This window comes from Salminus brasiliensis, chromosome 23 (genome assembly GCF_030463535.1).
Source record: "Salminus brasiliensis chromosome 23, fSalBra1.hap2, whole genome shotgun sequence".
NCBI lineage: Eukaryota > Metazoa > Chordata > Actinopteri > Characiformes > Bryconidae > Salminus > Salminus brasiliensis.
The window spans coordinates 8,342,537-8,368,806 of NC_132900.1; the positions used below are offsets into that span (position 1 = coordinate 8,342,537).

The 26,270-nt window shown below is 41.3% G+C and overlaps 1 protein-coding gene across 1 annotated transcript; it reads left to right on the plus strand.

Moving 5' to 3' along the window:
- The first annotated feature begins 621 nt into the window (after window positions 1–621).
- On the plus strand, window positions 622–24,977 carry shda (Src homology 2 domain containing transforming protein D, a). The gene is made up of 8 exons (XM_072669231.1): window positions 622–819; window positions 1,684–1,743; window positions 3,039–3,375; window positions 8,227–8,380; window positions 9,397–9,606; window positions 15,428–15,608; window positions 16,077–16,196; window positions 21,270–24,977. The coding sequence occupies exons 3-8, from the start codon at window positions 3,043–3,045 to the stop codon at window positions 21,454–21,456; spliced, it is 1,185 nt and encodes a 394-aa protein (XP_072525332.1). The 5' UTR covers window positions 622–819; window positions 1,684–1,743; window positions 3,039–3,042; the 3' UTR covers window positions 21,457–24,977.
- Window positions 24,978–26,270: the final 1,293 nt, after the last annotated feature.

Here is a 26,270-nt window from a genome sequence, read left to right on the forward strand (position 1 = left end):
GATTCTATTTTTGTGAGTAAAATCAAATTGTGAGTAATTAATTAAAAATCTTTGGAATACATTGGAATATTTATTAGATTTTTCCTTATATTTTATCACATCTTATTTTGCGCTGGCCATTTTCTATTGCACATTTTCAGTGGCATTGTCTTTTTTTTCTTTTAGATATTATTGCAGTAAATGACTATCTGTGGGTAATCATTACTGTAACACTAACACTTCAATGATGGCAGTAACTTCATTTTCAGTGAATTTGCAAAATTTCTATTAGTCTATTCTTCAAATATAAGGCAATATAAAGTGGGCCTGTAAATGTTAAAAAAAGAAGTTGCACATCTTGTTAAAACTAGAGCTCATCACAAATTGCTCCCCCATTACAAAAAGTAATGCTGATACCTGAAATCTTACATACTAAAATATCATCCTTACCAGTAGAAGTTGGCATATTGAGAATGTAGTGTTTAAATGTTTAAGAGTTTTATTTCTGTGCTCGTTTTAAAAACATTGTAACTTTTACATTTTACACTACAGTGTTGTTCCTCATGAACCCGCATCCTTAATATGAGCTAGAAGTGCGAGCTGAAGGAAACTGGGGCGATGTGTTGCGCTGGATGACATTTCCATGCAGAACAAAGGAGAGAGAAGAAGCCTGTGGGCTTTCTCCTACAACTCACTGCTGATTGTGTTTTTAACCAGCTGGCTGCCATATCGGCTCCCACATTTGGATTAGGCAGCTCTCTGCTCCGGAGAGAGAGATGGGCTCCAGAGTTCATTCACAAGTGTCTTATTTTTAGCCTTTCCTCGGCGAGGCGTTTGGAGGTGAGTGGAGCGACAGGAGGATCTGCAGGTTATGGTAGCTAGATGAGATGTGGGTCTGCTTTGTGGGATAAGGAACAGCGATTTGGGAATTTGGTGATGGGGGTTATGTGGGTTGCCACAATGGCTGAGAGTAGTTCGGTTTCGAAAATTGAAATAATTTTTTTAAATACATATTTAGGCACGAAGATAGGTTTTGGCATCAGCCTTTAACAGTTTAAAATGCATTTTTCCTCTTGTCGCTTTTTTGTTTTGTTTAATTCGAGCGAGAACTACCTTGGTTAGCTTGTTGCTAGCTAGCGCGGTCCGTCTGAATACTACAGCACTACTTATACCAACAGCCGAGCTAGCCTCACACCGTGCGCTGAAGGTAGATATAGCTATAGCTAGGTTAAGTTAAGTTTTGCTGTAATATGAAGTAAAGCAGAAGCCCAAACTGACTGAAGATGAATTTTAGTTTTTATTAGTCAGAGAAATCTTGCTGTGGAGGCTCATGCTATACAAAGTGGCTAGCTAGCGACCATAAAAGTAAATAAGTTGTCTAGCTAGCCTAGCTGCTTTTAGCAGTAGTGTTTATTAATGCCGCTGATCACAGAGGAAAGTTTCTGGGAGCTGGGGCACGAATATCAGGGCTTATTTTTTTAAGAGGTAAAATAAGGTAGCTGGCTACATGCTGGTAGTAGAGAGAAAACCGCGGACGGCGACATGTGAAGCGGTCGTAGATGAAGGAATGCAGAGCGTTTGGGCAGGTCGGGATATGGAGGCGTTGTCCTTTATGGATCCAAGTCCATGGAAGTGAAGTTGGTGTTGGTGTGTTCGCCAACTGGCCTCAAGCTCCTGATGTCTTTCTCCTCTTTTCTTTTCTAGACAATCACAGACGGAAAGAGTTAGATCTTCTAAGGCATCAATGATTCGGGCTTATTAAAGGTATGGAGTATTTTTTTTGGTCAGATTTCACAGAGATGTAGATATAGCCCCATAAAACTGCAGGGTGATCCTCTTCAGTGTGAATGCTTGTGAATCAACCCTGCAGGATCAGATACAGATACACGCCTTAGTCTCAGGGTGCAGATTATTGTGAGGCACAAGATTTGGGGTAAAATGTATGTATGTGTATATATATTTGTAAAAAAAAAAAAAATATATATATATATATATATATATATAATAAATGTTGGATAATGACTTCGGTATATGAAATGTAAAAATAGCTTCTTTAGTTGTAAACTGAAGCGATGAAGCTGACATGTACTGCAAACTCATACACCACCCACTGGTTCCTCTACGCAATCTCTAAAAAATATATATTTAATTAAAATATGTTTGCCTTTTTGTAAGCTGTAAATAATAATCTTCTATTTGTGCAGTGCTTTGGCTATAGAGTGCTTAATAGCATCAAATATACAGGGGAACATAATGATCAAATAAGAATACCATAAAATACACAATAAAATCATATATATATTTTTTAAATATATAAAAAATATATTCTCAGCTACACTAAACTGCATTCTCAGCTGTCTTTTGTTAAACTACTCTCATCTTTCCAATAGAGATGGAGAGATAGTGAAAGCATGTATAGACTTTGTTTGTTTGTTTATATTAATAAAATATATGTAAAATATATATATATGTATAAAATGAAAAAAAAAATTTAAGAAATAATTTCCAAAGACAAAATATTTAGTTGTTTTGAATGAGTAATGGCACACAGTGTCACTGATGCAAAGCATCGTTCCCCTGTCATTTTCATCACTAAAGCCTTCACTTTAGCTCATTCACTGTTCCATTAGTTTATTTTTTCACATCAACAAAACAACAAACAAGTTTTAAAATCCACTTTTTTAGCCCTATTAGAAGGCTTTTAGTAAACACTTGGTGTTGATTGTGAGTTTGGATACCCTCCAGGACCACCCCGAGGGTGCTCCCACAGCTCCCAATCCATTGTTTCATACCTGTTGGAAGCAATACCCATCAATTAGCACCATGCAGGCTGCACGCCTGAGTCATCACGCTTTTGCCTCATAGCATGTTGAGCTGTTAAGTAATCTAAAATAAACAAACGTGGTTCCTGACACTGTATAACGTAATGCTTGGGTGTAAGTGTCTACTTGTTGGCTATTTTAGTCTTGTAGCACTAGTGCAAAACTAAAATGCTTTTTTTATACACTTTTTTTTTTCCATTGTCCTGCAATTTTTCTCATAATCCTGTCCTTTAACAGACCCATGGCAAAGTGGTTGAAAGATTACCTGAGTTTTGGCAGCAGGAAAGGACCTCCGCAGCCACCCAAGCCAGACTACACAGAGAGCGAAATTCTCCGGGCCTACCGTGTCCAAAAAGAACTGGACTTTGAGGACCCGTACGAACCCTCAGAGAACCGGGCGCAGAACGGTCAGGCCACAGCTGATCCGTTTCCTGCTTTTGGAACGGTTCTGCCCAACGGCGTGGAGGTCAAGATCGTGTCTCCTAAACACAGACTGATAAAAGTGGAATCTCAAGAATTTGGACGCTGCAAGATCCCTTTAAGCATTGTGTCCTTTGAGGAGCCCCATGCCCCTGTAAGTCCTCCATTCACTTCATTAAACTCCTTGCTGATGCAGTCCTTGTACAGGCTAATAGGCTGGAAAATACATGGATTTGCTCTGAACAGTTCATAAATGAATCAAACACTGGGTCCAGTGTACATCAGCCTAATGGTAACACAATAGTATTACTAAGGTCAAAACATCTTGGTGTGGTCTATAAATTGCATTACTGCAAAGCAGGCACTTACAGCTGCTGTAACAGACTCTGTATAAATGGGTTTGGAGCACCAATGCATGTCTGCCTTGCTACTATACACTGCCATTGATCTGTATAGTCAAATCTGTATCTAAGTCTGTGTCGTGGCTTTGTTGGGCTGAAGACTACTGCTTGTGAAGAGCTCTTTGTTTTTCTGTCTAAGCCGCTTTCCTTTGAATGTTGTGAATAGAGATTTTCTGGCTTGGAGAGCTACTGCTTTGCTTGTCTCGTTATTGTCGCATCACAAAACAGCGTAGGTTCTCATGGCATGCACACACAAAATGTGCTAAGGAATGTCATAGCTTTCACTTGTTTAGGCAGCGTTCTGGTATCCATCAACGAACGTCTCTTTCCATTGATCTCAATGAGAACAGTGTGCTGACTGCATGCACTACAAGTAGGCTGTGTGTTAGGTTGGTGGGATAGTGGGGCACAGCTTTTTGGGTTTGGCTAAATAATTTTTCTGAGCCTGAATAATAGTGATTAATACCAGCATCTCTGGTACAAATAGAAATGTAAACTTTGCTTCCAGCACAGTTTGGGGATATGGATATGTCCTGTTCTTTCTCTGGGGAGGCTTAATTGTGACATTGTGTTATAACGAACTCCTGTGTTAAAACTTCCCACTCCTGAAGTCAGAATTGGAAGCATGTCACGTTAAAGTGCTTTATTATCGAAGCGACAGGAAATATTGCGGCTAATGTAGCTTTAATAACTTGCACTTGTTAAAAGAATGTGCACAAACAACCATTAACAGCAGAGGCACTGTTAAAAATAAGGAATTATGTACTGTCCAATGCTGATTCTTTACGCCATGTTAAAAGGTTGAAGGTTACCTCAACTCTGGAACTCTCTGGAGTATTAAAGTGATCTCAGAATGTCTCACTAGAAATTACGACAAGGGGGTGTTCATGTGCACCTTTTAAGTCGGGAAACTCTTAATGGAATTTATTTACTTATTTACTTTCTAATCAGCATAGACTAGAATAGATTTTTTAAATACTTTAATGAGTGGAAGTGACAAATCGTTCCAAAGAAAATCCGGAATAACCAGAGCTGGAAAACGACTAATTTCGAAACCCCAAAACTGTTATGTACCTGTATGCTCATTATATTGACACTCCCAAACTCTGTCCTTTTCCCATCTCTTCTCTCCATCGTCCGATCCCTTAAAAATAAACTGTACTACCTCAAACTGGACCTTAGTTTTATCTTAGTTGGACCAAACGGGAGCCAAACACACCTCAGACCTTTTTTTAAAGCTAAGATTAGAGAAAGGCAAACCTTGGGAATTGAGTGGATACAAGGCAGAAAGATTTTCCCGGCTACAATCTCTTCAGCTTGCTAACAGCACAGTGGACAACAAACACTATCCAGTAAGGTTCAGGAATAATTGCAGTGTATTTGTTACAGTAAGGCTATGCTATGCGTCTTCTGTGAGCCCGTAACAGGGTTGTATATAGAAAATATATAGAAAATTGCTGCTTTGTTAGGGGCTATGTTGGATTAGTGCAGGTGCTTCTTTTGGCATGTTTGTTTATTTCAATTTCTGGATTAAATATCTAGATTTGTTTTTGAATTGATTTAGACTCATATGTGTGACCCATGAAAGAAAAAAATAGCTTCTTAGTCTTTCTCTTTAAAGATTACACACACCCTCATGCTTTATTTGAAGAGCATGACACGATGGCAGTTAACCATCATGGTGCATTACTTTGTAATTACCCTTTTGGAGGCAATGCAATATTGAAGCGACAGGGAGGGAGATTTATATTCATTAACCCAGGGGCAGAGCGTAATCCGTGTGCCTGCTGGAACGGCAATGATTTTAGACACACAGCTTTCTCATGCTTAAGCAGCCACCATTTGATTAGAGAGTATTAACATCCCTTCATGAACCTAAGGCCATGGAGCTCTCAAGCGCCTAACCTAGTTAGTAGACAGGATAATTGTCAAATAATGATGACTTGACTGTCTCCAACAGTGCTCAAGCTTACAAACACCCAAACGGTAATATATAGAATTCTAAACAGTGAAGTAGGAGGGTCTAAGCATTAGACAGATCTTTGGGTTTGACTAATATTTCAAGCTGAAATCTTTGTGATGCTCGATTACTGCACTGAAATAGCTGCATTTAATTCATTTCGTAATGCGAATCTACATCAGTATGCTCCTAGCTACATGGGTTCTATCTAGTACTGAACAAGGGCTTCCCAGAATCTGATAAATGCTGTATGATGCTGTAGATGGGGCATTTTTAAAAGGTTCTGCACCATATAAACAAAATTATATAGACCTGCTCATTGATTGTCTTCTGAAATCAAGGATATTAAAATAGTTTATAGTGCTTTAGTTCTTTCTGTTGTCTCTACTTTCCAGAAAAAGCTTTCTACTAGAGTTTGGGGCATTGCTGTGAGAATTTGATTGCTTCAAGCTACCAGAGCCTTAGTAAGGTCAGGATGTTTGATGATCTCTACCCCACCTCACCCCCAACTCTGCAACTTGTCCCAAAGTATCAAATGAAGTACCGTCATTCCAGAGAACACAGTTCCACTGCTCCACAGCTCAATGCCGGGGGGTTTATACCCCTCTAGCCCACGCCTAGCATTAGGCATGGTGCCAATACGTGCATGTTTATCTACTCCAGAGTGTCTTATTCTACTGGCAGTACGTATCTACAGGAATTAGACAAGCTGTGTGCGGATGCCTGCATATGCACATCTGTGTCAGCAATGGGTGCAGCTTAAAGTAGCTGAATGCATTCATTAGAAGGGGTGTCCACAAACATTTGGACATATATTGTATATAGGACCTTTGTTGCTCTAACAGGTAAAGAATCTGTATAGGTCGGTTGCCTTTACTAATGACGAGCCGAATTTTGTGATGGCCAGAGGACTGAATTAGAGCATCTCCAAAACATCAGACAGGTCTTGTAGTGTGTTTCTGGTACCAAAAGTGATCCAATGAAGGAACAACCAGTGAACTGGTGACCGGGTCTTTCTCTCTTTTGAGCCGAGACTCATTAATGTGATTAATGGCCCCCTCACAGCTTGCAGGACATAAACGAGCTGCTGCTAAAATAGCACCCCAGAATTCCCACAATATATTCTCATATATTGTTCAGGCCAGAATTGCTCCCTCTCTCCCTCCCCCTCCTGTCAGTTTTCAAAGCTGATTGATGCTAATTAGTGGTCACAGTGAGGTCAGCCAGGCCCTGACCTTTGCTCTGCCTCTGTCCCTCTGCCTCAAACATCAGAATTCATGCATGCATGCTAAACGAGACGTGACTGCTAGAACAGAAACGGTCCTCACTGAGCAGCAGCAGCATCAGCAGCAGGGGAAAAGCAAACAAACATGGTACTTAACTTAAAAAGTGGGTTAAAACTGGCCATGAACTCAGCCGACCTCAGTTGAAGCAGCATTGCCCACGTTATAGCAGACTGCTGTGGACTGTGTGGTGCTGGTAAAGCCCTAATAGTCTCCCTCAGGCAAGCAGAGCATTGAACAGCTCTTTTTCCTGACTCGCATGTGCCTTCTGCAATCTTTATTTCCCTCTGATCTTTATTCGTGAGCTGTGGTAAAGTGGTCCTTTGGGGGGAAATCACATTTACACAATTTCTCCAGAAAATTATTCATTTCAAGTATTTCCTTCCCTTAGCCACTAATTTAGCACTGTGGAAGCTGCTTGCATAAATCGTCAAAACTGCATCAAACCATGACAGATTAGCTAATCTCAAATACTTGTTTTTGTGGTTTGTAACACTGTATGAAACTAGATGACTATATGAGAAATACGACTGGCATCATCTGCATTAAAAGGTAGCATATAGAAGCACCTTAGCAAAGTGTCCCAAATTGAAAAGGGCCCAGGATGTGTGTCCATATTCAGTCGTTGACAACCAAGGCTCTCGCGCCATGTTGCACACTTTGGAGCCGATATACAGCAGCTTCCTGTCTCTAAGATATTTTACTGACACAGCAATCTCCACACTCTACAACGAGAGCTAGAAAATCAGTGTAGAGTTCATATGAACAGGGATTGGTTAATTGGGCTTTCTAAATAAAGTATTTAAAGATACATCAAAAATTGATCACACCTCGCAACCCTCTGAATCATAGCCGAATCGAATCATGAGCTGTCCAGAGATTCCCACCCCTAGTAAACAGTAGAAACCACATACACTAGCCTATCTGAGATTATCTAAGAATTCCTCACAGTTTCAGGCAGATGTGCACTGATATAGACCTGCTCAACTGGTGTCTCTTAAGCTTCCATTTCTTGTTAGTTATCCTAGTCCTGTCATGCCAGTGCAAGACTAAAGATGTAAACAGTCAACTCTCATGTCTCAGTTGGGCATCTTCATTTAGGGTATTTGAATTGAAATGCGATTTTTGAAATGAAATGAGACTTTGTATAAGTCTCCTGCTCAGTCATTATTTCTTTGTTTCTAGGTCAGTAATAAGCACTAAGACTGCTTGTTTTTTTCTGTTCTGTTACCCCCAGGCAGTGCTTAATCTTCCGCCCACAGCCTCCTCTTCTGCCCATCCATCTTTTGTCCTTAGACAGTCCTTAATCTCTTGCTCTCTTTCTTTCTCCTCTTTCTTTCTCCCCTCCCACCCCTCACCAGGTGGTTCCTTCTGCTCCAGCAGTGGGGGACACAGATTATTCAGACCCATTTGACGCTCGCCCAGACCCGCGGGCCCGTCCAGGCTGGGATCACAGCTCTGTGGAGAACAGCAGCAGCTACATGGAGCCCTTTGAAGCCCAGAGAGTCATTACTGGTGAGGTTCTTTGCACAGCGGCCTTGGGGATGCAAGTAGATGAATGGAGGGCATCAAGAGCTGCATTAGCAAAGCCATTTAAAGAACAGGGATGCATTACTGAGAAGAGCATTCACTCAGGAGGACCTCTGCTGAGACCCATGAAGACAAGTGTAGGTTATTTCAGTGTGAGAGAAAGCCCATACAGAGCATATAATTATATACGAAGAGCTTTTTGCAGCATTAGCGCCAGGTCCATTTCTGAAATAAAAGCCGGAGTGCTGGTATTTGTTGGAGATAGCCATCAGCTTGTTATTTTATCTAAAATGCGAAAATGAACCTTGCACTGCATTTATTTAACGCAGTTGACTATTGGAAAAGCGCTGTCTTGTTTTAATGAAAGCTGTGAACATTTCTAAAGCCTAATATCCTTAGTTTTTTGTTTTTTTTAAGTACATTGTTGTTTAGTTTTTCTTCCACACTGCTTACTTAAGAAACAATGGTCCTGTGGTGTGTTTAACCCGTAGGAGAATATAGTAATTCTGTATCAGATCAATTGGTCAATAAAAAATGTAATCTTTTAGGAAGCTTTGGAGGTGTTTAATTCCTCTCTCATCAGATTTGGGCAGATTAAGCTGAACAGCACCAACTATGATTAGAAAAGCTGAAATCTAGTTCACACAACCTTGTTCAAGCAGTTTGAAGTAAAAAAACAAAAAAAACTGCTGCCAGTTAAAACAATTCTGCATGTTGGCACAGTGTAGCTTCTCACAATGCTCCAGCTCTCAGCAAAGGGTGTGTATTAAGCGAACAATTACTTTAAATAGTGCCCTTCAGTTCTTGGAAGCTTTAGTAGGTCTTTATAACAACTTAATAAAGCACTTAATCTTTCCCTGATTATACTCCTTCGGCTGCAAATGGACAGTTTACTGCCTATTATTCTACCCCTGCCAATAAGATATAAACGGGGCCAGACTGCTTAATCTAAAATCCTGTTGTTGTTGTTGTTTTGTTTTTTTTATTATTTCCTACTGTAGAGCTGCAGCACAGTTCAGAGCGCAGCCGCTCTGGCTCCCGGGGCAGCCCCCAGCTGTATGATAGTCCATATGAGGAGCGAAGCCGCCGCTGGGCCGCCCCAGCAGATGATGAGCGAGAGAGCCGCTTGCCACAGGATGACGAGAGGCCTGCAGATGAGTACGACCAGCCCTGGGAGTGGAAGAAGGAGAACATCTCCAAAGCCTTTGCTGGTGAGCTGTGGATGGATGCCTCTGACTTGATCAGAGTGTATTAATACTTGTTTCTGTAGTCTCATGTTGTGTGTGTGTGTGTGTGTGTGTGTGTGTGTGTGTGTGTGTGTAATTTTATTATTTTATTTTATTTGTATTGTTTGTAGAGGGGATCTGTAGCCCACGTGCTAAGCTAGCCTTTGTTTAGTTAGCTTGGCTGTAGATACACAGAATATCAGACAACCCAGAGCAGGTGCTGCTGACTGTCTGCTGAGCTACTGACACAAGTGTTGCTGATAACAATTAGTGTCTGCCAGAGCGTAAAAGGACCCGAGACTGCCGTGTTTGGACTCACAGCTGGCTATCTAGGCTTAGAGCTGCAAGCTGCAAAAAAGCAGGAGCAAGAAGGTAAACAAAGGAAGAAGGTTCTGTGTTATGGACTAGTGCAGATTCTCTGTGCAGTTTAATATGGAGCAACAGCAGAAATGGCATTTGTTCATAGCTGCAGTAATTATCGAGGCAGTAAACCAGGTTAACACCCAATAGTTACCCAATACGTTCTCACCACAAACAAACCGAGTTCATTTTGGACCAGGCTGAGACCACGTCCTCGCAAGGGTCTTGGTGCGGTTGGTTTTTGGTTCGCATCCAGGTGTGATTACTGTATTCATACCTGCCCATAGTCTCAGAGTTTCTACTAGAAACGAAAGAGGTTTAGTTGGTGAATATATATATATTTTTTTTTCACATTTTTAACTGCTTGCCAGAGTCTCAGTAATAAGAATTTGCTGAATTATCGTCCAATCCTGGATAGGTATACAGTCTCAGTCAGTAGCCCCCAGAGTTATACTATATATGGACATTTGTTGTAAACAAGCTTGACATGACTGCTGACTGCAACATATTTCACATGGCCAGGCAGCCCATGCTAACCTGTTTGTTTAGCCAGGACATTGGAGCTGAACTGTGGTGTAACCATGTCTGTTTAAATGGGGCAGTCGGGGCTCATACTTGGCTGGGTGGGAGAGAATGGTCTGGCTGTGCTGCAGTTTTCTGCTCCCTTTTAGATGGTATCTTAGCGAAGATTATAGGAGGGTTAGAGTGTCCCTGCTGGGAATTGTGGGAGATGAGATGAACTGTCAGGATGGGGGGTGGGGGTGTGGATGTGTGGATTCAAGATGGAGGATAAGGGAACAAAATAGAGGTGACTGGAAGGATGTGCAATTTGAGAGGGAAAGAAAAACCCCATGCAGGACTTAAAGTGGATTAACCCTGTAATTTTACTTTTCTTTGTTAGTTTTTTTACATAACAGTGCAGTGTCATATTTAATTACCTATAATTTTGTCTTTTAATTTTTTTTCATGCTCCCAGCAAGTTTCATGTATGTATGATAAATTATAAATAGGGCTGAAACAGCTAAGCAATGTCAGACATTTACAGAACTTCACTGAAAGAGGAAAATACAGATGCTAAAAGTTGAGCACACCTCAACTCAAAGTCCTCGGGTGCTTGTGAGGCTCTTGGGTAGGTATATTGGCTCATAGGCTAACCTCTTAACTCTTAAGCCTCACAAGCATCCGATGCACCCACTTCACCAGAGGTTCATAACACAGTTTATCCACTCCACAAAATGGTTAGGGCAGATGGATGGATGTTTTGGTGGTTTTGTTTTTGTTGTTTTGTTTTTTGGGTTAGTACAGGTAGCCACTTTATGATCGTCCACTGTAGTAGCCTACGTCAGGCGGCATTCACTTTGAACACAGTACAACCATAAACCATTTGAAATGAAATGATCAAAAATCTAACACAAACATGGACTCTTGAAAGTGGGAGTGGTGGAATGAGGTGGATCCAGTGTCATCTCTTAGTTCTACCTTTGTCAGCCTAGTGGAGTCTGGCCTTCTGGTTCAAAGTGGAAGCTGACAAGGTCTCCAGTGCATGCTCTCAAAGTTCCCACCCTTTCTGCAGGCAAACAGTCTCTATCTTAGTACAACCATACGTTAAAGACCTATCAATAGGGCTCCCAGTGCATTCTAGTATATTCCAGTAAGTTACATTACCAAGGCTGGCTATGGTCACACTAAGATGTAATTTTGACAATATCAAGTGTGTTCAAAAAAATCTGATCACATACATGTGTTTCAGTGCTTGCTAATGACCAAGCTCCATATGTGCTGGTACAAATGTCTGCTACTCCTGGTCAGTTCATGCATTAGGATTAAGGCCAAGTCACATAAAAGTGGTATGAAACGCTTGTGAGCCATGTTAGAGCAGTGTAAACACCTCTGCCTCTCCAAGATACAACACACACAGCACAATGGATTTCAGTCTGACTTACCAGAGATGCATTTAATTACCAAGAGTAAATGCATGTGGCTAAAGTCTTAGCAGGATACAATCCACATACTAAGCACATGAAGTGACCTGATGCAAATGGGGTCTTGGAGTAGGGGGAATAACATGATATGCAGAGCATGGGGTCTCTAAAACCATCCAGAACCCATCAGATCCCTGTCCTAGTAAAGCGGTACAAAGGAAGGAGAAAGGGGGAGTGGCCATGCTGCAGTCGGTCGTGCTGTGGGAAACCTACATTCTCTGTACTGTGCATCTGTCTCTGTCTTTCTCGCTGTGTATTTGCCGAGTGGTCTGTCTGAACATGCATACACCTCATCCATTAGAGAATGCCAAATGACAGTAAAGCACGCAGCCTCAGCACCAGCCCTGACATGAACAAACACACACACACACTCGCAGGCAATGTGTTAGTGCCAGGGGTCACGTTGTTCTCACTCTCACTGATTGGCAGGAGTTGTCTTAAAGAGCTCATATCTGTCATGAGTGTCTCTCTCCAGTTTTCCGTTTATGATGAATCTGTGTACATGTAAACAGCAATTTACTGCTTCCTTTCTTGGTCACTGATTTGCCTTTTGAGACTGATATATGTAAATGAACCCTGTTCTGATTGGGTTGCCCTGTATGATCACAAAGCATTGAGGCTTTTAAATACTTCTTATTACTTCATGGGGACACTTCTGCAACACCATAGAAATCACCTAAAAAAAACATAGCAAACACCCTGCAACACTATAGCATCCATCTAGCAACCACCACCTGGGGTATCATGGCAGCTGCCTAGCAACCCTTTGTAATCGTTTTGCAACACTATAGCAACTACTTTGCTTCACCATAGTAACGAACTGGGATACTATACTAACCACTTAGCAACACCATGGCAGCTACCTGGCACACGATAGAAACTGTCTAGCAGCATCCGATCAACCACTAAGCAATCACTTTTTGTAACACAATAGCATCCACCTGGAATACCATAGCAACCACATTTGATTATAGCACCTTGGAACCACTTAGTAACGCTATTGCAATCACCTGGAAGGCCAACCACCTTTAATAAAATATGGGCTAAGCTGTCTGTTTGCAAGATGAAGCAAAACACAAGCCTAGTATGCCAGCAGCCTCTTACCAGTGGGTCTTGTTGGCCACTTAATTTAAAAAAGAACAGTCTTGCCTAATTTACCATTTACAGTAAACCATTTACCAGTAAACCATTTTCATAATTTAATGAGAACTGCTAATCGGGCCCATCAGGCGCTTGGTCATGGTCCTGGTCATCTCCTGCTCCCATGCATGCTCCCCTTTTGTCTAAAGGAGCAGCCTTGGCGCGTCTATCAGATACTAAATTAGTCTGACAGTCCTGCAGGGCGGTGAGTCATGGCGAGAGCTGGAAGGGAACTGTGCAGGGATTGCTTTTAGCTGAGATGTTCAATTCACAGTCTTTAAGTTAAAGGCTGGGTTACTGTAACGTTTGCGCACTCTTTATTTTACAGTTAGTGATTTTTAGTAAAAGCTGTTAATTTTTGTGAGGTTTGTAAATCAGATGTTATGCAGGTGATAGTTCAGTGGGCAACACCACTTCCCTTCATGGAGCAGACTGGGATTTGATTGTCACTTGCCAACAACTCCAAAATCCAACAGTGTTGCATAAACAAAATTCAAGTGGCTGCGTGTCAAATCCACTCATCCTAAGCTCTGTTACACACTTGATTTAGGCAGGATAGCTACTCCTTTTTCTCATTTTTTCTGATTGTGTAAGTTTAAAACTCAACAGCTCAACCCAAAGCCAACATGATCATGTTTAGTTAATTACATTTTAGCGGTATAAAGTCACATTGTGTGCACATGCAAGTGAAACAAACACAGCAAGTAAAAAGGACTGGTAGTTCTTTCGGTAGTTTTCCATCACTGTGTTCTTTAAACCATCTCCAAAGCTCTCCTCATGGGAGTCTAGTAGTGTTTATAGTTATCATCCAACACGTGGTGTGGTAAATCAGTGCTTAATGATGATGAATCAGGTGAGCTTGTGGTGAAATTGAACACACCCACGCAATGGCTGGGGGCATCTAGTAGAAACCTGGAACCTGTTCTTCAAACTTGCTAAAGATCACAACTACTTTCTTTAAAATGAGAAATGATTCATTGTTATTGTATTTATGTATTTATGCATCTGTTTTAATGTGATATGGAGTTTTAAGCACAAGCTCTCTTGTTGCTGAGAAATGCTTTTACATAATGTGCCTAGGTACCTACAACTAGTGCTATTTATCTGTTCTGTAAGGCTTCTAAACACTTCAGAAAATGTCCTTTTGCCACATTCTCCTACCTCATGGAAGTATCCTGTTAAGGTTGTAAATTGGGCAACTGGGCAAAATACAGCTTTAAAAAAAAGAGCATTAAAGTGAAACACTATGGACAAAAGTATTGGGACACCTTTTCATTAAAAAAGAGTTTATCCTGCTTTTGTTGGTGTAACTGTCTCTACTGTGCAAGGAAGGCTTCCTACTAGATTGTGGAGCTATGAGGATTGCATTCAGCAACAAGAGGGTTGGTGAGGTCAGGATGTTGGATAATCCCCACCCCAACTCATTCCAAAAGTACTACATGAACCATCATTCCAGAGAACACAGCTCCACTGCTCCACAGTCCAATGCTAGGGGACTTTATTACCCCTCTATCCCACACCTGGCATTAGGCATCGTGCCAATAGGTTCATGTTTATCTGCTCCAGAGAGTCCTATTCTAATGGCAGTACTTCTCTACAGGCAGTAGGTAAATAAATTAATTAGAAGGGGTGTCCACAAACATTAGGACATTATAGTGTGAGTGCTTTAAATAAAAGCACCATGGTGCAGTAATATGTATGTAACCAGTAACCAGAAGTGGAAGTATAGTAATTTTCTATTAATTGAATTTAACTGAAAAAATAATGCAAACATATGTCTCTATAAAGAGATGGGGAGACAGGAAGGGGGAAGGGAGGATGGGAGACAGGAGACAGGGAGACTGATTTGGTGAAAGAAGCAAAGATAAAGTAAAAAAAAAAACAGACAGCTAGAAGGATACTACAGGGGAAACCAATATATACACTCTAGGGAGAGAATTGGGGGATGGGTGGGCAGTGGGGGCTAGGGAGGAGTTTGAGAAGAAAAAGGCAGATAGGATTTAACTGATAGCCTGCTGTCAGTCTGTATAGATGAATGCCCCCCTGTTGATCCTGTCAGCCGAATGAAGACGTGTAACAATGATGGCCGAGTGTGTGCGATCATCCACTCAAATTAATGCGTTCACAAGCAATGCTAGTCTGGATTGCAGTGATTTGATAACTGCTGTGAGCTGCAGCACAATGAAAGCAGTGCTCACTCTGCAAAAATAATGCAGACTGCCAGTCAGTCATGCTACATGGCTATTTCCATTTCAGGTGTTCTGGACCGCTTTACTTAAATCTGACCTGGTTGAAATGTAGTGGATCTTGTCTTTGTGTTTTAGTTCAGTTTGAGGGGGGTGACTGGGACCGGTCCACATTGCCCCACATGGAGCAGCAGAGGAGAGCCGGAGCCTCTAGAACTAGCCCTCCTTCCAGCAAGGCCACTAGCCTGCGCAAATCCAGCGACCCTCACACCATTCTGGGAGAGAGAGTGGATCCCAACCTACCGTTGGAACAGCAAGTGTATGTATAAATATACAAATATACAAACAAATATTTGTGTGTGTGTATGTGTATGTATGTATGTATGTATGTGTGTGTGTGTGTGTGTGTGTGTGTGTATATATATATATATATATATATATATATATATATATATATATATATATATATATATATATATATATATATATATATGACACAGCTTTTAGGTGATATAACCAAATTGAGGGTTAATGCTATCCTCCAAACGTGTTTAACTGTTAGCAGCAGTACACAGAAAAGTTCAAAAAGCTTCAGAGGAAGCACATGCTAGCCTTCACCCTCCCAAAAGTGGTAGCATTGTACGACACAGGGAGTGCTAACTAGTGGATGGGAATTAGAAATGACTAAGCTGGGGAGATAAATGTAAATGTTGTTAATGTGTGTGTGTGTGTGTGTGTGTGTGTGTGTGTGTGTGTGTGTGTGTGTGTGTGTGTGTGTGTGTGTTAGGTGGTACCATGGTGCACTGACGCGTTCCGAAGCAGAGTCTCTCCTGACATTGTGTAAAGAGTGCAGCTACCTGGTGAGGAACAGTCAGACCAGCAGAAACGACTACTCTCTCTCCCTCAGGTACTACAGTGAGCTTCTCGCAGAACACCTCAGCTACGTACATACATACACACTTACATGCTGCAGTAGTGGTGTGAAAATTCATCAGGACATTATAATGCATTGATCTCCAGACAGTGATTCAGTTGTATTTTTTTAAATGCTAAATGTGGCTGTAATATATAATAATAATAATAATAATAATAATAATAAAAATAATATAATATATGTAATAATAATATGTTATAATTATATATTTTAATGGCCTACTCTGTCACTTTCCCCTCTCCAGTCCTATTCTTAGTTCCCACGAAAGTCTGCTCACATCCTTCAGCAGTCACATTGGCTTACCAGCAACGTGTGTTTTACGAAATTCTGCTGCTAACCTTCAAAGCCCTGCATGTCCTTGCACCTTGCATCTCTCTGAACTACTTCATATATATATGTTATGCACTGATTTTGCTGTTGGTATTTCAGTCACATTTATTGGTTTCAAATGCATGAGGTCAGAGATTAACATCCTGATATTGGACCTGACCCTACAGTGTCTCAGGGCTATAAGAACACACACACAGGTTCTAATACAGTCTTTCAGGTGCTACAGTTACATACTCATATTGCCACTCGCTGAGCAAATGCAATAACGTGTTCCCTCACACTTACTTGGGTACTTTAATAACATCTTTTGTGCTCTCTCTCTTGCTCGCTCTCGCGCGTGCTCTCTCTCCCTCTTATTGATCCACTCGCACAGCTCTTGAGCCCCCGACCCCTGTGGGTAATGCTTGTTAATCACGGTATCTCAGCTAAATCTCTGGTTAAGCCTGCTCAGACAGTCACGGAACAGTAAGACTCCTACATCTGGAGACTTTTCAGACTGGCTTTGTTCTTTGTTGTGCACCATGACTGTGTGTTTGGCATTTGAAGTCTTTTATTAGATGTGGTTATATTGATGGTGTGGGTTTCTAAGGGTTGGTGCATGACTTCAAATGTGTGTAGATATTATTTTTTATTACTTTTGTTGAATTTTTTTTTTCTTTACTCATACATTGGTTTTGGTACTGATACAAAACGCAATATAGTTAAATGGATCAGATATTGACTTTCAGACATGACTGATTCACTTTTCTACCCGTGCAGAAGGCTCGACAATACTCTCGCATTTATGCGCTATGAAACACAGGTGGCATAATGCTCAGCCATATAGGAAGCAGCACATTTTAGATACATTTATAGTTGGTGTCTGGATTGGTTTTCAATTTTTTTTTTATTGGATTGGATTTTGCAATTGAAGCCCAGACTTGGGAAATATGACCTGCAGTGAAAAGTAAACTTAACACAGACAAAAGTATTCACCTACCATTCAAATTCTTCAATACATTAACCTCACTCACCCACACGCCCAGAATCTTAACCCCTAGGCCTCTAATAAAGGGGGCTCGTGGCTATAATGCATTTTTTGTGAAAAACTAGAATACATACATGTATTGTTGACAGACTTGTTAAGCAGAATCACTCGTCTTGCCAAAAAAAGTGCTGAAAGCAATAACATGCTGTTCCTTCGTGGGCAGTCTGAGCTTAAAAATGTACAAGGCTTGGCATGACCAGAACATGTGATGATTGTTTGTGGGGCATTGTTTGCAACGAGTCGTTCCTGTTTGGGAAGACCATGTCTTGCACGAAAGCAGCCCACTCCTCATCTGAAATAGTAGCCCCTAACTCCTGCTTCCGGCACGAATGCGGGAATGTCTAATGCCCCTAGAGTCTATGGTGCTTTTAAATGCGAGTATTTAGGTGTAGGATTTCATCCATCATGTCTGCAGTAAAGATTTACACCGCTTCTCACTCTGTACGTAATAATAGAGCTGATTTTTCATTCCTGCACACAGATTATGCTTCTTATGACTGCTTTTAATTATACTGTATTGATCTACATTATTCTTCTCAGTAGACCTGAGACAGTGTGCAGTGTCTTTATCATTTATCAGCCATGCCTGTTGATAACTGGTCTTTAAGTATTATATACACATACTAGGTCTGGACTGTTTACATTGAGACTGTTTACTCAGTGAACCTACTCTCTAACTTCAAATGGTCTGCAACTTTGTGGCTGTGGTTCCTAAATGCTCCCACTTTGTAGAACCACTTACAGTTGATGGTAGAATTTCTAGAAGGGAAGACATTTTACAATCTGACTTGTTGCAACGGTGGCTCCTATTACAGAACCACTCTGGAAATTAAGTGAGCTCTTTAGAACCACCCGTTCTTTCGCTAATGTGTGTAAAGGCAGACTGCATGACTAGGTGCTTGACTTTATACACCTGTGGCAGTAGGACTAGGAGGCAATAACCTAGACAAGTGCAGCAGCCCACTCCTCATCCTAAATGGTAGCCTATACCTCCTGAGGGTCTCATACAGTGCAAAGAACCATTACACTAACTCAAAATTGTACATTTTTGGGCTCAGATTGCCCACAGAGGTACAGCATGTTATAGCTTTCTTTTCCTATTGCCACAGTAGTATAAAAGCGAGCACCTACATTTACATTCACATTTATGGCATTTAGCAGACGCTCTTATCCAGAGCGACTTACAAGGTTACTGGTATTACAGAGGTGGGCCAGTGTAGTGTTAGGAGTCTTGCCCAAGGACTCTTATTGGTGTAGCGCAGCACAGTCACCCAGACCGGGAATCAAACCCTGGTCTCCCACATGGTGTTGTTGTAACACAATGGTAGGTGGTGGTGTTATCTGTTGCACCACACCAACCACCTAGCCATGTAGTGTGTCTTTACACACACACACAAAAATGGATTTTATACTCCTGTGGAATTAGGACTGAAAGAAACTCTTAAATTTAATGGTTGAGGTGTGTCCCAATACTTTTGTCCAAACGTGTCATCATTGCTGCGGTTTAATCACACTCTGAAACAAGTAGGATAGTGACATAGTAATAGCAACTACAACAAACATGGTGGTTGTTGGTTATTGTGGTGATGTCCTAAGTATTAGTACATGCCAGCCCATGAGCTAAACTCAATAAAATCCTCAGTGATTAAATCCATCCAGTTTTCTACCACCACCCCCCATCTTTGACCTTCCTCTCTCCTCTTCTTCCTCTATTCTGCACTACCATGCTCATTCTCTGTGTCCACGCCACTAGCACTCTATGAAAAGACTAATCCTGCACAGCTGTTCCTCTGTGTGTTTGCATGGAGACTGACTAGCTCAGTCGATCCAGCGTTCAGAGATGAGGAACAATATCGAAAGCATTCACTTTTATCATTTCCTTTTTCCCTTGGGTGCATAAGCGCTACACTGGTTATTTCTAAGCCTGCACATAATTGAACTGATTTCTCATAACTGTGCACAGATTATGCTTGCATAATTGGACTGAATTAAATATATTGTTCTTTTGAGGAGACCTAAGGCAGTGTGTAATGTCTTTATTATTTAACAGACATGCCTGACGCTTGTTCTTATGTTTTCCAAACAGTGTATTTATCTGCTGTGATTAGTCACCATAGTTGATGACATTGGCGCTGAAGATGCGTGTACATCAATATTTTAAAATGTTTCTATTATTAATGACATGGCTCCACAAGGTTACTCATTTCTGGTCTCCAGTCCGATCGGCTTTATTCAAAGCTACAGTTTTAAAAAACAATCGGGGCTGTAGCAGAGTCTGACTCAGAACCACGGCATTGAAAGTATGAGAGAATCTGAAATTAGCACAACACAAAAAGGTGGTTCGAAAGCAGCATTCGCATGATGCATGAGCAGCTGAAGAGTTAACACACAGGTGCCGTTCTAGATGATGGGCCACATGAAACGGCAAAGCGACTGTAACTGTTGTCTATTCATGTTTAAGGCTGGTTTATACCTAGTGCTTGATGTTAATACCTCACATTCCACCGACCCTGGCGATCATGTACGCCAGAGTTGTTCAAACACAAAGCAGGAAGCTGCTCTTTTATCGCACAGTAGAAACGAGGAACAAAGGAAACCGGCACCAGTATTTTGGAATTGCATAAATAACTGGGTGGAGGTGAAGTGACAAGGTGGCCTCCTTTTCTCAGGGGATCACATTATATTTGATATTTGCATAAATGTATGTGAATTCTATTTTATTATTTTTTTTTGATGACCCATAACGCTTTATTTCTTAATCATATTTTAAAAAGTCAGCTCCAGTTGTTGTTTTTTGAAACTGTAGTTTTGAATGGAGACTGAACTGGAGCCAGAACGATTGACCTCAGTAGCAGTTATTTAGTGTTAATGAGGAAAAGCATTTGTTGAACTGAAGTGTTTTAGAGTCCTTGAAAAAAAGGAATTAAAATCCATGGTAAAATGATGTGTCTGATTTCAAATATTGATGTCTACACATTTTCAGCATCCCCACAACCACAGCAGACCCCAATATCAACACCCTCTAAACGAAAACACAATCAAACACCATTTAGCTGGTTACTGTTGCCAGTGTGTTCTGCACTATTTATGCACTTTGGGCTTGATGATACAAACCCTATCTAATTACATTATTCAGCCATAATTTTGAGCACATTTCTTTGTGTAGGGAATAGCATACATACAGTAGACCACGTACACTTTGATAAGGGGTATAAATACCCCACTGCACTTCTGACTGTAATGCTGAAGTTCTTGTTTTAAACCTGCAGGTTTAATAGGATAATATGTAAACCTTTTATGTACAGTTTTGCCAAAAATGTAATTAATTTTAAATGTTCAATTGAACTTTTTGGAGGACAAAAAATTAATTAATTAAATTAATTAAATCCACTATTAAAATACTTCAGTACACAAAAAGTGTTTTTGATTGGCTCACATGGTTCCTGGACTTCCCTTCAAAGCTGTGAGTATATCATAAACACAGTCCATATATATTACAGAACATGAACATCTCTAGAACTAAAATTTAAAGACTCCAAGCTGCCTACAGAAAGTGTTTACGAACTGTGAGATCTGCCAAAAGGGGAAGTTACCAAGTATGGGTTAGTAAGGTGTTCAAGCATTTGATGATTGAAGTGATCAATACTGTAGGCTAATAGTTGCTACTCTTTGACCCTCTGTCTCTGCAGGAGCTGCCACGGCTTCATGCATATGAAGTTTTCTCTGTCTCGTGACGGAAAATACATCCTTGGTGAGAACAGCCCTCCCTTCGACACCATACCAGAAGTCATCCACTACTACACCACCCACAAGCTGCCCATCCGTGGTGCAGAACACCTCTCCCTGCTCTTTCCTGTGGTGGTCCAGACACTCTGAGAACACACTGGCCTACGCATGCACACACACACAGGCCTGGACTTCTGCTTGCTTACACACACAGATATAGATATATATATATATATGCACACTCAGGGCCTGGTTTTGATCAACTCTCAGTAGCGCTTTGTATTTGATCAGAAGTGTAGAACTTTGTGTGGGTTTGTAGAAATAGCCACCACTGATCTTTCAGTATTTGATTCCGTTCTGAATGGCAGTTTGCTGTGAGGTTTAGTATTTACGTGATTACGGATGTGAGGGCTTGAAGGTGTTGGACTGTTTTGAAGTTTACAACTGTATGACACCTGTGACGCAACGTGAGTCGGGCGAGTGCTCTCCTCCTTTTTACTTGCCCACAATATTCAGTTGAACTAATGGATCTTTGGAACACAGGTTAGGCTAACCTGACGGAGGCTGCCACTTACTCCCTGCTGTTCTGTCATACAAATAATACACTGATTTCTGCAATGTTGAAAATGCCTAATGTATCGTTTAGCTGTAGCTCTTTGTACTGTACCTTTAGGATCTATAATTTAGTCGAAAAGGACCTGCCAAAGTATGAATAGGCTCACAAATTAGAAAGGACAAATGTACACTCACTGAGCACTTCATAAGGAACACCTGTAAACCTACTCATTCATTTAATCATCTAATCAGCCAATCGTGTGGCAGCAGTGTAGTGCATAAAATCATGCAGATACAGGCCAGCAGCTTCAGATAATATTCACATCAAATTTTGAGCTTGACATGATTGTTGGTGCCAGATGGGCTGGTTTGAGTATTTGTAGAACTGCCGATCTTCTGGGATTCTCTTGGGAGTACAGCAGTCTCTAGAGTTCACTCAATATGGTGTAATAAAGAAAACGCATCCAGTGAGCGTCAGTTCTGCAGCCAGAAAGGCCTTCCTGTTGAGAGAGGTTGACGAAGAGTGGCCAGAGTGATTCAAGCTGACGGGAAGTCTACAGTAACTTGTGATAAGCAGAAAAGCATCTCGGGATGCACACCATGTCCAACCAGAGATGGCCTGCAACAGCAGAATACCATGTCGGGAAAAGCTGAGGCTGCAGTGAGCCCCGGCTCAGCAAAACTAGACTAATGAGGATTTGGCACAAACAGCATGAATCCATGGACCTGACCTGTGTTGTCAATCCTTGCTACAACTAATTGAGTCTTATAAGGTGCTTGGTGAGTGTACATTGTCAGAAAGGACAAGCATGGTCAAATCTACTCGCTTAATAATGAGGTATGCCTTTTTTTTCCCCCATCAGTCACAGTTAGCTTGGAGTTTTTGTAGCCATTGTGGCTACTGATAATGTCTTGATATGAAGGAATGCTCTTGTGTTTTTCAGTCTAATCTCTTATCTGATCCATCTGTTGTTGTCTGTAGTCAATTACCACACATTCTTTCTTTTTTTTTTTTCTAAATAACTGCCTTTTTCTATTTTAACTGCTTTGAGGCATTTGTCAGAGATCCTCAGCAGTACAATGTAGATGCAGCAGATTGAGATTAGGCTGAACAGCAGTGGACTGTCTTAAGGAAATTGGGCAGCAGCGATGGAATGTGCAGAATGTCTTCCCCTGAAGCAGCTGACCAGCCGAAAGCAGCACCGATTGTGCCGGAGCCAGTGACTCAGACATGAGTGTGGTGAGAGAGAGGTGAAAACAGGAAGAGAAAGCCCCCTTGCCTCTCCACAGCCAAGCTCTTTCCACTTGGCCGCCCGTGTCCTCTCTGCCCCAGCAACTTCGATTCTTTCTGGCAGGAGAGAGGAAGCCGCCCTTTCCACAGGGCTGCACTTCATCGGAGGTGACTGCGGCAATGTCGGGAGACCAGTCACTTTTCGCAGCTGAAAACAAGACAAAAAGTGCACTGCTTTGTTCGAAACTACTGAACTGTCAAGCACACTTTCACACTTTTCTCTTCTCTGTTCGTGATTGTAGGGTTTCCATGAGTTAGTTGGATTTCTTTGTAAATAGAAGCAATAGAGACTTTTTGGGGGGGTGAGGATGGGAATAAAGAAATATACTAATGCTTTATATCTTTATTACAAGAACGAACAAACAAACAACTATGATTGACTTCCTGCTACGTCGACCTGTTTTCTGATCCCTGCTGTCAATTTTGTGTTGATCGGAAATTTGATTGTATTATTTAGATTTGAAGCCCCCAAGTCAGGAACAGCCTGAAGGGCTTCTCTAATACAGAGTGTAGTAAACTTGTGGTTACAGCAGGCCTTCAAACAGCATGGCACCCAAAACACAAGTTTACTACACTCTGCAGAGAGTTTATTGGAACAAGAAAGATAAGAGACCCCCCCCCCCTCCCCAAAACAAATAGGGTTGCTACAAAGGGTTCTTTTAGTGATGCCGTAGGAGACCCCCTTTTGGCTTTAAAAAAGGCCCATGTTTGCAGTAGAGGTTCTTTGCCACTTTTAAGGTTTTTCACACTCACGCTTTTTCTAGTGTGTCTCCGTGACTGCCGCTTCTCCCTATGTGTTCTGCTTGTGTACTCTGTGTCATGCAATTTCCTGTAATTTTCACCTGACTGCTGTGCTCCCACACCTGTCCTGTTTCAGCTCTGCTTAGCCTAGCTGCTAGCATCACGGCTAACCCGCTGGTGACCTGCTCCAAACTTTCAAAACAGTGCATTATATCAGCATATAGTTTCTGTGAAGGAATATCTGGACGCTCCCTTTCACCTGAACGCTTCATACTGCACTCTGCCATCTTGCATATACAATGCTGTGTCGGACGGTCACTGTCTTGTCTCATGGGGAGGGCCAATGTTTCCACATGGTGAGACTAACATGCACATGTGGCCTGACCAACTACAAACACAGCACATAGAGGACGTGTGGCTTCATTCTCTGCTCAGAATGTCGTTACTCCACTACAGTATCTTTACATAGAAATGAGTTGTTTGTGGCTATATTCATGTATATTCAAAATATCACCATATATATCACCTTTAAAAACACGGTTTATGCAAACAAATCTTAAATTATGTAACCAAAAGTGGTTCTTATGTGGCATTGTTCAAACAACCCTTGTAGCACCTTCATTTTTAAGAGGGTACACTGTTTTCCAAGCACATTCTATGGTCTACAGTAAAGTAAAACAGACCCAGACAGGCTTATCCCAGTCTATTAGAAATAACAGGCTTTATATCAGGCAAGGAGGACACAGTTTACTGCACGCTTCTGAAGATATGGCTGACCTGAGAGACCTTCAGTTAACAGATCTGCTTGCCATGTGAGATTGCATCATTGAAATGCTTCTGACAGAGCCCCACAAGTCCTCACCGCTTCTAAGTAAAGCTATTAGGCCCATAGTGCACACTAGCAGCATAGCAAGCCCCAGCCAACTCTGTCGCAGAGTGTAACGTTAGACAACTACACTGTAGTCTTTGAGGATGACGACTGGTTATTGGTAATAACTAATTTGACTGACTTTCTGTACTGTTGTTTTTAAATGTTTTATTTCCTTTGAATAAAATTTGTTCTTTTCTATAAAATAGAAATAAAGCCAGCGCCGATCATTCTTCTGCTATGCAGGGTGGGTGTGAATGTCACCCAGAGCTTATAGAGTAAATACATTCTCGGGGGGGGAAGCGAAGCATGAAGCAGACGGGGCAAATGCAGCTAGCTCTCTGCCTTTTTTTCCCCCTCTCTCTCTTTAGCTCAGCGAAAAGCAGAGACAGTTCCTTCAAGCCTCCAAACAAAACGCCCGAAAAAATAGGTCACGGCTCCCACATGCCACTGAGCCAATATGTGGTATGATGTATATGGGAGCTAATGGGGTTTGTGTGTGTGTGTGTGTGTTGGAGAGAGAAATAGAGGTGTATTATTTTTTTCTCACTTAGAAATTTGCTACCAATTTGCATATTACAAACAGTAAGCTGACAGTAAGCATACTATTGGAAAAGCTGAATATCAAACCTATTAGGATGATACTGTAATGAGTTAATTTAATACAATAATAAAAAATGTCTAACCGTGGATTAGTCATCAAGGCCCTGTCCCATTACCATTACTCGTACTTGTACCCTGCTAGTTATGCTAGTAGGCTTATGGTGTCCCATTTCTTTCAATTTCCTCAGCAAGGCTGTTCACAAGCTCCCCCTACGAGCAAGTGATTCCTCCAAAATCTCCAAAATGTCAGTTTAACAGGTGAAGGGGGAAAAAAACAGAACTTTCATAGAAAGTCAGTGAAAAAAGATTTATTTCCAAGTCAGTCTGGAGCATTTCTGTTGCCTTAGTCTGAACAGGCCGTCCTGAGAGGGTGTGTTCATGGTTGTGACATCTGAATCGTGATGAATTAAAAATGGGGGTCCTTTAATTATTTGGTCTGCTACATCAAGCTAGATATGATGCTAGGCTAATAGCTAACCAAGCTTCAATCTCAGTTCTACCCCACACCATGCAGAGACAAGGACACCAACACTATGATAAGACTTGGGGAATTATCCCCCCAAAAAAAGAACAGTGTTATTGTTACAACGTTAAAAACAAAGCTGTATGAGCGATAAAAAGTGGCTTTTTGTTAAATACTACGCTTCACTTCCGGTGTGCCTCCCAACAAACACTGAGCAAAATGACAATGGACCGTCAGCATTGCAGTCAGTAGGCCTCTTGCTATCAGAGATGTAAATTTGGCTGGGGCGAAAAATGCTCAGATGCAGTTTTACAAGCCTTTGGTACCAAAATGAAACTCTTTCTTTTACAGAGGGTTTGTGGAAAAATAAACAATAAGCTCTGCTTTTATTGTCTGGTTTACAGCACTGTAACCGCTCACAGACGCTGCATATTATATCATAG

Coding starts and splice junctions, on each gene's coding strand:
- shda (XM_072669231.1), top strand. CDS start 3,043: ATGGCAAAGTGGTTGAAAGATTACCTGAGTTTTGGCAGCAGGAAAGGA. Junction 9,607..15,427: donor CATCTCCAAAGCCTTTGCTG/GTGAGCTGTGGA, acceptor TTTGTGTTTTAG/TTCAGTTTGAGGGGGGTGAC. Junction 16,197..21,269: donor GACTACTCTCTCTCCCTCAG/GTACTACAGTGA, acceptor CTGTCTCTGCAG/GAGCTGCCACGGCTTCATGC.